A 17,485-nucleotide genomic window follows, 5' to 3' on the forward strand; every position below is an offset into this window, starting at 1 on the left:
TTCTTGCTTTGTCATTTAAGGACCCGAGGGTGTCAATCAGCTCCATGCCAACACTGGATTATTAATACCCACACTCGGCTTGAGGGGTTACGGGATCTGGACATCATGACAAGCAGATCCACAAGGGGGTGGCAACCGTGAGAGGCAGCAGCCTCAGCCATTATGGTGCCACACATATGGGCTCCTTGGAGAGCACCAGGCCGCCCCCATTCCACTTCACATTCTGTCCTTTGGGCACCATAAGTGAAGAGTGCCAGCATTGTCTAAGTGTGTCCAGGACACACCACTTGTATGCCAGCTTGGATTAACATGCCAGATAAGCTAGAAGATGGAGGTCAAGTTCAGTATGGACCACAGAGCTTGTTAAAGGAGTATGGCTGACCAAGCCACAACAGCCAATGGCCAGTGCCATGTGGCACAAATAGAAAGTGACCAAGTGGCATGGTGGAGGACTTGAGGGAGCTTCAGATCTCGACTTGACGTTCTCTCTCGGTGAATAGGGTAGGCGAACTCGTTGGGCTGAATGGCTTCTTCTCGTTACTATCTTTGTAAACGCTCTAAGGCAGGAATCCTCCCGAGATGTGGTGGCAGTTCATTACAAGGTCCACTCACCCAGATGGTGAAACATCTACAAAATCACAAAATCAGAATAGCTGGAGGAAAACTCCAACATGAGAATGACCAAGCATGGCATTTCAACCCCAAATGGTGCCCACCTGCTGCCCAAAGATGGATGACAGAAATGAACCAAAGCCAGCATTGACCATGCAGTGCAGCCAACATGGGGATCACTGGTAAAACCTTCAGTTATGGACACACCAGAAGAACGTTCAGTCCCATGATGTGCCCGACAATTGGGTTTACAGTTACAATGGAATTCTAAAATAAGCTTTGGAGTTTGGGGGAGTCACTCAAGGAGTGCCCTCCACTGCCACTTTGCCCGTTAATTCCTGAAGAGAGGAGCCCACATTACTACGGACTTGACTTTTAGTGTCAATCTGGGCCACCGGGGTGGATACCTACATGTCCCCCTCAGTATTTGAAGGAGGGCAACGTGGGAAAGGCGCTATATAAATAAAATGTGTCACCACCAATCAGAGTCAACACAAAGTGAGCAGCTGAACAAGACCACCACAAGGAGGACATCAGCAGTGGGCCATTTCAAACATCTGAATGGGCAAGGAGGGCCTTTAGAAGAATTATAAATAAAAAAACGGATTAAAACTCCAAATCACTTGCAAACATGGAGTGAGTACGTGGTCAGCAAGCGGTCAGCAGACGAGAGCACTTCTTGACCGGGTGCAGCCGACGACCTACACCTAGGTGGGCCACTATGCCCATTTTGGTGATCTTTAGAGTCATAAAAGCACTTGGCAATCAAAAAGAAAGCCGACATTTTAACAAAAAAAAAAAACCATCTGGCATTCACAAACGGCTCATTTGAACATTCAGGTGCCTCACACCTCTGCATCTTTGTGGAGACATTACAAAAAGAGACGTGATGGAACATAAAATCCAAACGCATTTTGGGATATGGCGCCAGATTTAAACGACACCTCTAGCATTACCCTTTGAGTGGCTATCAAAGACCCTTCTGACTTTATAAACCAAATTCCGTAGGAGAGACGCGAGACGGCCACCCTTGGGGATATAAAGAATGAGCACAAACCTTGAAAGCAGCCTGAGGCGGAGTTGTAGTAAAAGCCTTGGGGACACTGGCAGGTGAAGTTATTGAAGAGCTCGACGCAGTTGCTGCCGGTAGGACACGCGCCAGGGGTGCACTTGTCTGGAATGGAAGATGGAGGGGAAAAAAATAAAAATAAATAAATAAAAAGAAACTGCATTGCTGTATTACATTCCTTACAAAACACATTCCAACAGGTGGCGCACCACAGACAGTAATGCTGAATAAGAGTGGAGCTGCTGAAATGACAGATGCCAGCTTACGATACTTGGGTGCGCACACACACACACACACACACACGGAGAGGGTGGTGTACGGAGGTTGAGGACCATCTCTACCTGGCAGGGAAGCCAAAATGGGAGGAACACAAGAAGGAAGATAAAACTCAGCCGGCAAGATGTGATTTCCCCAAGTCAGGAGGAACAACTACAGGAAGTGCAGGGGACAACTGGATTCTACAAGCTGCTCATCCCCTGACCGTCCATGAATTGCTCCTCCCAACTAGAACAGAAACGTCTGATCTTCCCAGCCAGGTTGTGCCTCCATTCTTGCACTCCTTCCATTTTGGCCTTCAATCCAAGTGCAGACTTGTCCTCCACCCCAGCTGGGACTCCAGCACTTCCGACACTCACAGACAGGGAGATGAGGGGGGGGCCCAAACATTTCTGGAATCAGTCAATAGCACGGGAGCAGGCTGGAGTTCGATTATATATTGGCTGCTATCGCAGGCCTGCAGTCTCGTTAATCAGTCCGCCGAGCGGCACCAGGCCGATTTGATCAAATGGGGTATTTGTGACGTTTCTTCTGCAGTTGTGCACACGACTTCACCGATTTTTCTGTTCCGCCAAGCTGGGAGGGAAAAAAAGCACATCTGGCCAAATCGAACATCAAGACTAGGATTGGTTGGCGTTGTTCCCAGAGGCTTCATCTGCAACATTACACCGAACTGCGGAGGTATCTGTGGGAAAGCATCGACACACGACTTCACCACCACACCTGTTCAGCTCACACAAAACTGCATCTTGCACTCCAACAGATGGCTCACCCGCACACACCGCGCTGTGGCTGTTGGGTCTCATGACCTGCGACTTTTTTTTTTGGGGCTCCCACAACTAGAATTGCAATTGAAGGGAAGACGTTTTGTCACCGTGTTAGAAATCCAGTGGAAGGAAATGAAAAATCAGAGGCGGCTCTGGACACGGACGCCAAAGAAGAAAAAAACGAAAATTGTAGGAAACGTTAGTGGGAACAGCCCTGGGACAAGTGCATCTCAAGGAGAGGATGTGGACAATGGGTAAAAGGGAATATCTGAAAGTTGTAAGTAAATAAATAAATACATACTACAGGACTTTTTGGGTACCCCCATCATAGACACACACCCCCCTCCATCCATTCATACTTCTCCTTAGTAGTGTCGAGGAGCAGCGGTAGTCCATTGGGCACAAGGCAGAAACAATCCCTGTAGGGGGCGCCAGTCCATCACATGGTGAACACACACACACCCCGTCCCACCATAAGGTGCCATTACACAATCTTCAGTCCCTTTTGGGACTTTTGTCCCATTGCTTCTCCCCAACTCATTTTAATTCATCCTACCCAACGATCAAGCAAATCTTCACACCCCAGAATGCCAAAACAAACAGCAGAATGTGAGACCTTTTTGCTAATTTAAAATAAAACAAACCTGACATCTCTCTCTCTGACATGAGTATTCGGACCCTTCACTTGGGCTCAGGTGCTTCCCATTCTATTTATCACCTTGTTTGGAGCCCACCATTTATTTGATTGGACTGATTAGGAAAGGCGCACATACCCGTCTGTGGAGAGTCCCCACAGGTGACAATGACCAAGCCAACAGGTCACAGGACTCGCCTGCCTAGCTTAGAGACAGGAGGGTGTCAAAGCACAGATCTGGGGTGGGCAACAAGAAGAAAGCACTGCAACATGGAAGGCTCTGAAGATCACAGTGGCCTCCAAAACTCTCAAATGGAAGACGTTTGGAACAATCACCACTCTACCTGTGGAGAAGGGCCTTGGGGTAAGACAGGTGACCTTATTAGAGTGGCCACCTGACCAAATTGATCAGTCATGGGAGAAGGGCTTTGGGAAGAGAGATGACCGAGAAGCAGATGGTCACTCTGAACTCTAGAGAACCTGTGGGGAGAAGATGGAAACTTCCAGGAGGACACCCACCACTGCAACACTCCACTAATCTGGCCTTTATGACAAAGTGGCCAGGGGACACCAGAAAACCCAAGTGGAGTTTGCAGAGAGACGCTTAAAGGACCCTCAGCCTGTTAGAATTGAGGCCAAACAGTCTCATCTTGGATTAATCAGACTGGAGAGTCTTGTTTCTAAGTGTCACATCTGGAAGAAAGCAGGTACCACTCATGACCTGTGCAAGGTCACTTCAAAGGGGCAGCATGGCAGTGGCAGCATCAGGGACAAGGGAAAGCTGAATGGACCAAAGTGTGTGTGTATAGAGAGAGATATATAGAGATAGAGAGACCTTTAATGAAAGCCTGCCCTGAGTACCCAGGACCTCAGAATGGGCCCAAAGATTCACTCCATCAGGAGAGAGCAAGAACACAGGAGTGGCTTAGTGACACCTCCATGACTGTCCCCGAGTGGCCCAGCCAGAACCTAGACTTGAACACCTCTGGAGAGACCCAATGCTAGCTGTCCACTGGTGGTCTCCATCCAACCTGACAGAGCCTGAGAGGATCTGCAGAGAGGAATAACAGAAACTCCCCAAATCCAAGGGTGTCAAGCTTGTTGGGTCAGACCTCAGAAGACCCCAGTCTGGAATAAAAGGGTCTGCAGATTTAGGTCAATGGGATATTACAGGGTTTTTTTTTTTATATTATATATAAAATTTTCAAAAATTCCTAAAATCCCATCTTCAGTTGGTCATTCTGGGGGTATCGAGTGTTGTGATGCTTTGTGCTACAATCGTTTCAGTTCATTGTAACGAAACGTCTAAAATGTGAAGGCGCTATATAAAGCCACATTCCCAAAGCATTCGCTCAACGCAGCGGCACTTACTGGCAAAGGAGCTCGTGGATGTCGTTAAAGTGGTCTTTGTATTTCCCGGTGTTGAAGTCGTTGGTCTCGCAACTGTAGTCACTGCTGGTGCGTTTGTAACATTAGATGTTGGTGGACTTGTACTAGAACTGTCCTCTGCTGGTTTCTTAGTGCTGGTGGTCTCCAAGGTGGACGTTGATGGGTTCACACTTGCAGTTGTCTGGTCCTCTGCTGGTTTCTTAGTGCTGGTGGTCTCCATGGTGGACATTGATGGGCTCACACTTGCAGTTGTATGGTCCTCTGCTGGTGTCTTAGAGCTGGTGGTCTCCATGATGGACGTTGATGGGCTCACACTTGCAGTTGTATGGTCCTCTGCTGGTGTCTTAGAGCTGGTGGTCTCCATGATGGACGTTGATGGGCTCACACTTGCAGTTGTATGGTCCTCTGCTGGTTTCTTAGTGCTGGTGGTCTCCATGATGGACGTTGATGGGCTCACACTTGCAGTTGTATGGTCCTCTGCTGGTGCCTTAGTGCTGGTGGTCTCCATGGTGGACATTGATGGGCTCACACTTGCAGTTGTATGGTCCTCTGCTGGTTTCTTAGTGCTGGTGGTCTCCATGGTGGACATTGATGAGCTCACACTTGCAGTTGTATGGTCCTCTGCTGGTTTCTTAGTGCTGGTGGTCACCATGGTGGACGTTGATGGGCTCACACTTGCAGTTGTATGGTCCTCTGCTGGTGTCTTAGGGCTTGTGGTCTCCATGGAGGGCGATGGACTTGTTTTTGCAATAGAAAGACTAGTGGCGGTTGTGAATGTGGAAGGATGTGTCGTAGGCCTCGATGAGCTCACACTTGTGGACGTCTCCGCCAGGGCTGAATTTGACGGAGGGGGACCATCAGAACCTGTCAAACAAATCAATAAATCAGTCGATAATTCAAATCAATATTCTTAGACTCCACTCACACTCTTTTACGGTCCATGCAGCTGCCAAGTCTTCAAAGCCCATCCACACATCAGATTTCTATGTCCCTTCCCCAGCAGCCCCCTTCATCCCTGCAATTTTAGTTGCCCTGCATTAAGAATGGGCATGGAAAAGCAGCGGATGGCAGGACTTGGACCCTGGTTTTTGTTCATCGTGAACTGTGCTTGTCCTCGCTACGCCGACATGCCCTTTCCTCCAGGAGTGCCCCAGTTACCACCCACGGTCTAAAGATGGCCAGATAACTCAACTGGTGAGGCTCCGTCACATCAGGACCAGTGCGCTGGGGTGGTTCCCAATTTGGTGCCCACTGATGCTAGGCTGGGCACCAGTGATAAGCGAAACACAGACGCATGCAACCAGCATAAAATTTTGCAGGCAATTCGATGATTGTGAAAGAGGAATCCCCCTAAACAGTTTGAGGGTTTTGAGCTTATCTTGGGTGAGAAAACAAAGAACCTGGGTGTGGGCACACGTGCGATTGGCAGGCAGCTAAAGGGCCATGAATAAATGCAGCTCCACGTCAGACCAGGGGGTGGCGAAGTGCACGGACTTTCTCCATTGTCTGCAGACCATCCATGGAAAATCCTGCACGGTCCCAGTGCCAATGACGACGCCACTTCATATTTAAAGCCGCCATCTTTACAGCCTTGAATCCGTCGTTTTGGACTCTGACTGCTGAACTCCTCACAACAATTTACCCAATTGCAGCCAGGGCATAATACACGGGTGGCTGGTCTCTGGTTCATTCTAATGACAGCATCTAAAGCCTCGTTCGCACTTCCACACTCGCTTGTTTGCCAGCCACCCACCCGTAGCTGCCTAACGCATTTAACCGGTCGCATACCCATCAAATCAGTTCCGTTTCTGCCTTTCGTTCACGTCACGGCGGCGGAGTGCTTTGTAATAAAGAGACGCCGATACACCCCAAGGCACCCCATCGCCCACAGGAAAACTGAATACATGGCAAGCCGCTGCCCCCAGTTACCTAGCAACCTCCTATTCCCGTTTCGTTGAGTTGCTCTTCGGTCTCCGATTCGTCTTTAGGATGGCAGTTGCCAAGGTCGTCATCCCAAGTGGCAAAGTGGGGATCGGACTACCAGGACACGTCTGGCCATTCAATTAAAATGGCTACATGTGACAGAAAACCAGCGTGGTGAAGCTCTCTAGTGGGCACGTGCAGAACACGCACATACGAAGGCTTCCAGACTGGACCGAGCGCCTTTCTGTTCGCATCAACGGCTCGACGTGAAACAATTTATGCCATGAATGAATTTTTGCTAAATCGAAATTCGGAAGTTTGCAGCAAATTCAGCTTTGTGCAAATCTGTTTGCTCAACACTAGTTACAGACAGACAGACAGACGGACAGAAGGGAAGAGAAAGAAACCCACCAGTCCTAACAAGGGCCGATAAACTTCCAAATTTTCCAGTGTCAATTCCTGGGATCCGACACTCACTTTGGTTTGTTTCCAAGTCACCGCTTTGTTGCGATTCCTTCTCGTTTTGAGAACAACGTAAAAATGAAGACAAAACGCACTCCCTGCAGGGGGTGTGGCCTTTGATGACATCACAGCAGGTTAAAAAGTCCAAGATGGATGGCCCCCCACATTCAAGGTAGAGATTTAAAAGCCTTTTCTCATTTTGCTCTTTCATTCTCTTATCTTGCACATATTTTGCCTCTCAATCGTCGTCCATTTTCTGGCCGGTTCTCATTTTTTTCCCCCCCAGTGATGCTCTTCCTTCTAATCTCCCCCACTTTGACCCTTTCTATTGGCTTATGTCCATCTCCTGGGCGCCACTCTCTCAAAACTCTCGACTACTCACGGACATAACAGTCCCAAAGGGGACATCAAGCGAAAATGGTGGACCTTCTAACATCTGGGGTGAGCAGCACCATCCACAGGCCCATAGACGAGCCACACCTTAATGATCAAGGCGTCCATCCTGCCAGGTGCCAGGACTGCTACAAGTGGGCCGCTCTCTCTGGGTCACAGAGGGTGAGCCTGTGACGTGATTGGCCACCCACCCGCCCAATCACATGACCAGCTCACTTGGGCCAACCCACAATAATCACAACCAAGGAGTGAAGGACCACAGCAGCGAAGGGTTGGCATAGCAACTCGATTACTAGGACGACTTCAGACGGTGGAAATGCCAACACCATTGATGAAGCCGTTCAGTTAATAGAAGTTTAAATGATTTCTTGATCAGAGCCGCAAGTTTAGGGACCAGATGACATTAAAGCTAAAAGATGCGTCCGACTTCATGTAGCCATGTGAACTTCACAGGGTCACACCCCCCGTTTCCATCGCACCCAAAGAAGCCAACTGTGCGGACGTGGAGGCCGGAGTAAGACGGAGGGATTTCGAGTTCTCCGTTATTTACTTTGGAACCCTTTTGGTACCGAGGTCCGAAGGGTGGTATGGATACCGAAATAAAAATTTTAATACCAATCCACCACCACCCTTGGCGGTGCGTTTGCCTGCACACACAAAACCGGGAGAAGGCGAGTCACCCGTTTAGGGCAGAAACCTGCAGTCTTAAAAACCAGTGTGCGCACATGCCAGTCCGCTTCTGGAGCTCGCCTTTGTCAAAACGCTCCGACGACATCGAGAGATAAAAACAGTTACCGTCGGCTGGTATGTAATCCAGAAAATGGCACCAAAACATCTGAGAGCCATCATCTTCTCCCAACCATCCAAGAACAGTTTGGTGACCAACACGATGGAACACCAGGCCAGAAAGCAAACGTGCCAACTAAGTGGCATCAAAATTTTGGGTGCATGGGCAGGAAACTCCGCATTGAGAACTTGTGGTCAAGAGGCGGGTGGACAAACAAAAACCCTCAAATTCTGATTGTGCAAGAATGGGCGGCAGTCATCAGTAAGGATTGGACCCAGACATTGATTGCCAGCCTGCCAGGGTGAATTGCAGAGAGGGGTCTTGAAAAAGAAAGAAGGGCCAACACTGCAAATATGGACTCATGTCATTGTCAATCAAGGGCTTTGAAACTTCTCAACTGCTTGTCATTCTACTTCAGTGGACCAGAGAGACATCTGACACAAAGATCTAACAACACTGTAGCAGCAGACTCTGTGAACACCAACACTCGGGTCATTCTCAGAACTTTTGGCCATAACTGTGCAAACTCCTTAAGTGCAACCTGGTTGAGGGTTTACTTATCCACGTAACTCCGTCCATTGACCAGGTGGTATCTCCAGCCACAATGAGGGTCGTGAGAAACTGGGTTTCCATGAATAGCGAGGTTATTAAAAACGCATGACGGAGGACATCAAGTGGCCTCCACAGAGTCCTGACCCACGGTGTCCTCGCCCAACAGCACTACCCAACCTCACAAACACTCTGGAGGCTGAATGGGCACAAACCCGATGCCCACTCCAGAATCTTGTCGAAGGAGAAGCTGAAAACGGAGGACCAGCTCTGCCTATTGTGTTAGGATGGGATGTCCGATAAGCTCACGTAGGGGTGATCAGAAGGTGTCCATATACAGTACGCCCAAATGTCCCAAAGTGGGCACTGACCTGTGCCCAGAAATAAAACTTAACAAATCCTGTCCCGTTGGGTGCCCCTTAGTCACCTCATCAAGGGGCCTGTGAGGTCATCGCACTGATCTGCCAGCCTGAGGCTTTGAAAACACATCGTCACTGGGCTTGGATGACAACCCGCCAGCCCAAGTCATTCGATGTCCAAACCGGCCCCCCAAACTCGCTCCTCCCCCTAAAAGCCTGCAACACGTAGCCCTTTGTAAATGGTGGAGATTACGTGGGTGTACACGGCGGGTTTCCTTCGGTCAGGGCCAACAAAACGTTAGGCGCCGCTCGCTGGTTTTGCTACAAAGGCACCGATTTTCTCCAAGCACTTCCGAGCTTTTCTCAGACCCCCCTTTGAAGGCTAATCTGCATCCACCAACCCCCACGGGGAACAAAGGCTGCGCTGTTATTCCAAGTCGGCCGCTTCCAGCTTGGCCATGTTGCAAGCATCCCTTGGCAATAGCAAAACACTCCCAGAATAATCTCCTCTCCCGACTGGCGTTTGTTTTCAAGGAGAGCAAAAGAGGAAAGAAAAAAAACCACACAAGTGCCTGGCAGGGGGCAGGATGGCAGAGCCCGGGACTGTGCCAACAGAAGTCCATTTTATAGGACAGACAAAGGCCCAGAGTGCTGAATAAGACCCTCACAGAGCCTCCTGGAGTATTCCCCCCCCCAGCAGATCCACAGACCACCAATAGACCCTCACAAATAACAGCCTGGTGGAGTCGCCACTTACGTCCGTCACGTTTTATTGATTTGACCGGAGCTGTGCTCGGTGTGACGGCTCTGCTTTAACAGGACGGGACACCGGGGCTCATCATGGGGGGGGTCGACACTGGACTGACTACAGTGCTGTGTGTGCACAGAGTTGAGCACTCATTAACATCTGGTAGGTGGGCACGAGTGGGCATAGACAGCGGTCAACCTCAGGGAGAACGAGAAGACATAGAAATCAAACAGAAGTCTGCCTAGGATTAATCTGTTGGGACTGCCATAAAATATATGGGGAGGGTCTCGGTCAAAAATTCTCCTGGTACACCCAGCTATGCCCATGTGGAAGAGCAAGTATGGACGACAAGTCTGTCTGTGTGTGTGTGTGTGTGTGTGTTCATTCCACCAGTTTAGAGGAAAAGGAATTTTTAGAAGGAAGAGGAGAGCAAATAGCACCGTGAGCCCACTGGCTCAGCTCACACTTGAATTTTTACAGGAACATCTCATCCAGAAAAGGGACGTCATTGGAATGAAAACTCTGGTGGAGTCGCATGGACCAGAGAGAGAGAGACAGTCAAAAGGGGCAGGGCATGAGTGGACACCATCAGAAGGGGTGGAGTCAGAGTGAACGAGCAAGTGAGCGAGAGAGAGACTGTCAAAAAGGGCGGAGCATGAGTGGACACCATCAGAAGAGGTGGAGTCTGAGAGTGAACGAGCGAGTGAGCAAGCAAGGCACAGCTTGAGAAAGCAAGGGAATCTGAAAAGGGGTGGAGCCTGAGAGCAAGAGAGACAGGCTCAGGCCTTCAAACCCAAAGCTACACCTGAGCAAAGATGGAGAGAATACCGAGGGTCCAGGAAGGTGAAACTCCAGCATAAAGAAAAATGTCACAAACGCCACAAAGAAACATTTCAGTAGATAAGAGCACAGCACGGGATATTCAAAATGCTCGGACTGCTACACAGTATGGAGTTGGCTGAAAAATAAAATGTGAACACCGCGGTGGAGGACTGAGGGGAGCTCACCGTTGATTTCATCTTTCCACAACAGTGCCATCTGCATGGTGAGGGGGGCCGGGGGTTTAGTGCCCAAAAAGCCCTTAATGCAAGGACGCCACTGCACACAGTCAGGTTTTATAAGCTTTTTTTAGGTGGTCTTCAACTAAACTACTAGGCAGGTGGTTCTACACACCCAAGGGCCATTGGGGGGCTCAGTTTGTCATGAATGCACAGTACTGGCATGTGCTTCAGACACGTGGGTCAAGCTGAACTGGGACCAATAAGAATGGCGAAGGATGTTCCACCGTCTCCTGACTCCACACTCTCTAACACACGCGCACACACACACACACACACACACACACACACACAGTGACAGCCCTTACAATCTGAAGGTTTGTCATCAACAGTTAACTGAACATTTTGCACCTTTTGCAAATTAATGCAGAAAACCCCAGACGACGCTGTAGTAAAACTACATAAATGGACTGCAAATCCCAGCAACCCCTGGGAGTTGCCACAAGGGCTGCTGGGTGAAAGAAGAGGGCACCGGCTTTAAAAGGGAGTCGGGAGAAGCAGACAGGATTTCATTCAGGGGGGTCTTTTTCTTTCAACACTTCACTGTACCATCGGATTACAATTCCAACCATCCGATTACCGTCTACTTCAGATTTCTGCTCCTGTCCGGTGCCCGTTGGTTCATTTGGGTTGGAGAAGGTCCTGTCTGGGGAGAGCTCCCAACTTCTATAAATCTTCACCTCCATTGGCATCACATCACTCTCCAGAGCGTTCAGGAGGCCAGACGTTGTTTTTTTGGGTTGGGATCTCATTTAATAACTACGCTGCCACCATCTGCAGGCATGAAACTGGGCCGTGTGGCGAGGGTTTAGCGATTTGTGCTTGAGGTTTTATTGGATTCCTTTGTATGTGTGATGTTAATCATTTTTATTGTTTACTACCATAAAATACAAACACACTTATTATAACAACTTTTATGTAAAGAGTTACATTCCATGAAAACTGTGGAATTACGCACTTTATCTGGGGGGACGCCACATCTTTGTCTCAAGCAGCCCACCTCACACAGGATTTGCATTCTCACAATTTAGTGCAAAAAACTTGGAATACACAGGAACTATGGGCCCAAAACAGATTCGGGAATTTATGCATTCATTGGGGTCCGGCACCCCTAAACCCCACAATACATACATACATGTATATTACACACACACACACAGAGTAATAAAAGGACAAGAGTCAGACTGTCTATCGGTGTGGTGATTGGTGTGGGGTTTATAAAAGCAGTGCTAACATTTGTGATGCGCCACTTGTTGGAATGAAAAGTGCAGTGCATTTGATTACTACATGCATTATAAACATATATTCTAACAGATGGTGCATTGCAAATGTTAACGTGCGTCTGTCTTGTTGCTTGGGTTTGGAAGAATAATTGAAACATGTAGAATTATTATGTGCATTATGTGAATTTCCCCTTGGGATTATTAAAGTATCTATCTATCCATCTAGAAGGGTAAAAATAAAAAGTAAATAAGAATATCAAACAAGGGGCTAAAAATAAAAAAACTCCCTCAATGGCCTATTCTGTTGTCCAGTGTTCTATGTGGCAACGGCAGCAGGGTAGAGACTTTACTTGAGATGTAAACGAGTTTAATAGCTGTAGTGAGAAGGTCTAATAACTACAACTGGTGGGCAACGGATGAGAGAAAGCGACGACAAATTGACGCGCACAACGAGAAAACAAAGACCCCCACATGACCAGTTGGTAAACTGAAAGTCAGGTCAATGCACCGGCACATTTTCCCCAGTAACACATTTCAACTATAAGAGTGGTCAGCCTGATGAACGCCAGCGAGAGGAAGAAGTGGCAAAAATGGACAAAGAGGAAAAGCCCACCGTGAGGCGGGGGGACGGGGTGTGTATTATTAGGTCAAACCAAATGAACGACCCACATATCGGACAGCAGGCCTTAGATGTGTAGCACAGTTAGTGTATATACACACACACACACACACGGCTGATTTGGTCCAAGAGGTCTCCGCTTGACGTTCGTTACTTACGAGACCACCTAAAAAGGTCTTGATGGCCGTCCCCCAATCTCCCTTTGTGCTCAAGATGTGCCAAAGGTCTCGTACACCACGTCCTGTGGTCAGTGGGCCATTGTGAAATGCCAGTCTGTGATTAGGGGGTCTCAAGCCCCTTATCGATGCCGTTCATGTCATTGGATGCGCTGAACACAAAGCGCCTCATTCTGTGAGCTCGAATCTTCAGACCCCGGGGACCACAGAGCCTGACAGCGCCGAGCTCTACAGACGTCCTCCTTTGATCCCTCAAATCATTCACACGGATTTTCAGAACCTCCTCAGCCTGACATCCCATCCAAATCCCACCCCGAGTATGAAAAGAGCACAATGGACACCTGTATGTGGAGAGCCGATTGTTAGGTAAAAAAAAAAAAGCAGACATCCTTGGGGACAGCGACAGAGGCCACCAACTGCAGAAGATAGACATCTCTCCCCGTATCAAGTTGCTGCTCCGCATATCAAGCGTGGCAGGAAGGGACGGAGGAGGCCTTCACCCTCAGGTGACCGCTTCACAAATCAAAAGGAGCAAACCTCACCTGCGTAACTCGAGCAGGAAAACCCGAACAAGTGGCAAGAAGTGTGTGGTGAGCAGTGTGGAGACGCGGCTCTCATCGCAAGGCTCCACTACAGAGTGACCAGCACAACATGGTGGACGCCTGAGCAGAATCCTCTGAAACAAACTGAACAAACGTACAAAGGCGAGCCACCAGAGAGCAGCAGAGAGACCGAGATGAAAGTCTAAGGACCTGAGCGGCCACTTGGCAGAAGGGCACATCACACCTTTTCCAGAAGGCCTCTGAACCGCCAGCTCTCCTGACCGCATTCATGTCGTCTTTGGGGAACGTTTGGAGGTTAGCAGAAGACATCGGCATCTTAAACAGAATCGGGAGAAATGAGTGCATCTGTGAAATCTGTTTATTAAAACGTTAGCTGGGCTACCTGTCTAAGAATGTTGAAATCCAAACAATTCGCATAAACCTCGGCATTAACATCTGCAGTCCACCATAGAATGCATGTCTGCTATATGCCATTTGGTATGGGATTCATAAAAGCAGTGTTCATGTTTGTGAGGTGCTATTTGCTGGAATGACAAATGCAATGCATTGTATTGTTAAATGTGTGAGGCGCCACCTGTTGGAAAGAAATATGACTGGTCTCTGTTATATGCCATTTGGTATTGGAATCGTAAAAAGCATTCTTAATTTTTACTACTAAAAATATGTGCAATACACCATCTGTTGGAATGACAAATGCAACGCTTATGTCTGTTATATGCCATTTGGTATGGGATTCATAAAATCGGTGTTAATGTTTGTGATGTGCTATTTGCTGGAATGATAAATGCCATGCATTGTATTAAATGTGTGAGGCGCCACCTGTTGGAATGAAAAATACAATGCATTTGTATCAATTATTTGATATTGGAATTATTAAAGCAGTGTTAAAGTTTATGATGGACCATCTGATGGAATGACAAATATGACTTGTCTCTGTTATATGCCATTTGATATTGGAATCCTAAAAGCAGTGTTAATGTTTGTGATGCGATATTTGCTGGAATGACAAATGCAACGCATTTTTTAACTACAAATGTTTGTGAGGCGCCATCTGTTGGAATGACAAATACAATGCATTTGTCATGTTTATGGTACACCACCTACTGGCTCTATTATATGCCATATAGTATTGAAAAGCATCAAAGCAGTGTTAATATGTTTTAGATGTGCCATCTGTTGGAATGAACAATGGAATGCATTATTACTACAAATGTTTGCGATGTGCCAAGTTTTGGAATGACAGAAACTGGAAGGACACACGGATACTTAAAGGCAGATTTTTACAGTGCCGATTTATGGAGCCAATGGTCTCATACTGCATGGCTTTAACTGGGAAAAGGTTAAACTCTGTGTGCAAGCATGGCAATTTAAAAAAAAAAAAAAAAGTCCTCCTGTTAATATTGAGGATGACCTTCAAGTCCCATTATTAAACTGAATAGTTTAGGCTGCACATGTGGGCACACAAAGGGTACAGAGAACACTGCAGGGCCAACTGGTCCATCCATCACGAAGAGGATTTCACAGAATACAAGAAGAGGACTTTCCAGCTAAGGAAGGACACTCAGATATGACAGAAAGAAGATTAGTTAATAAAACAAAAAGGGAGCTTTGTGCTAAACAAGAAAAGTAACTGAGGGAGCTCATCACTTATTTTGCATATCATCTGGTGGGCCCTTCATGTACCAATGCCGCAGCTCTTACTAATTGTCAGAAGGTCTTCCACTTTGTCTCTACAACATCCCTGTAATTATTTTTAATATAATAAAAACATCACACAGCCACTCAAATATAAAATAACAGCACACAACTTCTTAACCAAAGTCAATTCAGCTGCCGTCTGTATAAGCAGAGCGAACTTCGAGTTCAGAAAGCCACTCAGCCAATGCCACCTTAAGTAACCATTTGGCCTACGGTGCCCATTAAATAAATGATGGATACCCCGCCAGTAGCTGGCAGACTCTCACCCGTGAAGTCACCACATGAGAGGTCAGGACTGAAAACAGGAAGAATATTAGTAGGACAGAGAAGAAATTTAAATAAAATAAAAATAAGGGAGCTGGGTGGCATTAGGTTGGTGCCCACAGGTAACAAATGCGCTTGTGTTTGCAGAGATGTCACTTCTGCCCAATGTCCTGTATTCAAAATTAGCAGGAAGAGAAAACAAAAAAAAGGTCAGGAGCTGAAAGTTGAGACCTTCTCCTTTGTTCACCGTACGTGATCAGCGGTTACCACGCGGCCCACCACAATGCGTCACTTAGCTCAATTATAGTGCCTTGCGTAGCACACGTCATAAGGAGATTACAAGGTTAGGTGAAACACAACCTGGATGCCCACGCTGGCACACAACACGGAAGAAGAGAGATGGCAAACCTCACCAGTGTCATGGGCTTCACCAGATGTGCCATCCCACCCATCTAAACCAAGATAAGCTTTCAAGTCTTTGTCTTCTTGATCTGCACACGTGTACAACCTGAACTGTCCAGCCTGGCAGTGGGACATGAGAGGTCCTGGGATGGCATCCCCATTATTTCAGCTCAAGTCCTAGGATTAGTGTGAACTCTGTAGAGCGTGTGCCCCCACCACTTTTACAACCCTGGGCCACCACCTCATTCTGTTCTGTGGGTCATTACATGGACCGAGTGGGCAGAGACCGGGCCAGGAATCGCCTAAAAACTGTCACTAAATAAAGTGTGACTGTGACTGGCGGTCTACGTCACCCTCTGTGACGGCTCACACCCCTTTAAGTGAGGAACTGCCAGAGAGGAAGTAGAGCTGGCGAAGGCCAAACAACAAGCTAATAAAAAGCACACACCACAAAGGGGCACAACGTCCCAGTGACCTGCTCAAGAGGAACACAAAGCAATGAACCTTCTCCAAAGCTGCCATTTACAGACAGCACAGCCTGAACATCCATCACATGGGAGGAGGAGGAGGAGGAGGAGGAGGAGTGGCGGCTGCAGAATAGCAGACCACCATGGATTGAATTGTAGACATGAACCAGAGAGCAGAGCCGGGACAGGTGCCAGGGTGCAACTTGCCCACCTACTGATCTCGTTAATTTTAGGAATGCCCGAGTGCAGCAAGTTCACAGACCGAAGTATGGAAATCGAGACAAAATGGCTGCCAAGATGACACACACGTGTGACAGGCAGGGGACCTTCAGACATTTGGGCGAGTCTTGGTGACGAGGACTGTAGAGGTGGTTGGACTGATTGGCCTGCTCTTGTCACAATTGTCCTGTTGTGCGACAGCCAATAGCAAGCTGCCTGACCGAGCCAGAGCTGTACGATTGGTTAACAGCCTGCAGCAAGATTGGCAGCAAACCGCGGCCCCCTTTTAATTCCCCCCCCCCACATTATTTTCAAGTGTGTAAAACACGAGCCGTTGGACAGACGCACTTCTCTTCTCCTCCGTTTGTGAGGTTCATAACACGCGTGTTTCTCATTCCCCCTCAACACGTTCTATGAATCGTACTGCCATCTGAACGCCCGCTGGCTCTTGCATCTCACGTATAAAGGAGCCCACCGCTCGGTGCAAAGAGAAAATTCCAGGCTTATAGGATCCTATGGACAGAACTCAGGAAAACGGACTTGTCTGTGCAAAACATGCAGCACGTCGCCAGGAGAAGTGAGCAGAAACAGCAGACCTTCACATAGAGGTGGGCATCGTGGCACATCAAACATCTGTGGTGATAAAAGGTGTTGCATTTTTCATTTCAACAGTTGGCACATCACGAACATTAACACTGCTTTTATTACTCCAATACCAAATGGCATATACAGTAATGGATACAAATGAATTGTATTGGTCATTCTAACAGGTGGTGCACCACACGTTTATACAACGCAGTAGAAACAGCAGACCTTGAAACAAACTAC

General features: G+C 47.9%; 1 protein-coding gene across 1 annotated transcript in view; it reads right to left on the minus strand.

The window, feature by feature from the left end:
* Window positions 1–17,485, minus strand: part of si:ch211-198m17.1 (protein HEG homolog 1) — a 50,088-nt gene that overhangs the window by 12,734 nt on the left and 19,869 nt on the right. The window contains exons 2-3 of the mRNA XM_039739522.1: window positions 4,730–5,611; window positions 1,670–1,786 (exon numbers count right to left, since the gene is read on the minus strand). Of these exons, the coding sequence (XP_039595456.1) occupies window positions 1,670–1,786; window positions 4,730–5,611 (999 nt within the window). The remainder of the gene's footprint in view (window positions 1–1,669; window positions 1,787–4,729; window positions 5,612–17,485) is intronic.

Source organism: Polypterus senegalus, chromosome 17 (genome assembly GCF_016835505.1).
Source record: "Polypterus senegalus isolate Bchr_013 chromosome 17, ASM1683550v1, whole genome shotgun sequence".
NCBI classification, from domain to species: Eukaryota; Metazoa; Chordata; class Cladistia; order Polypteriformes; family Polypteridae; genus Polypterus; species Polypterus senegalus.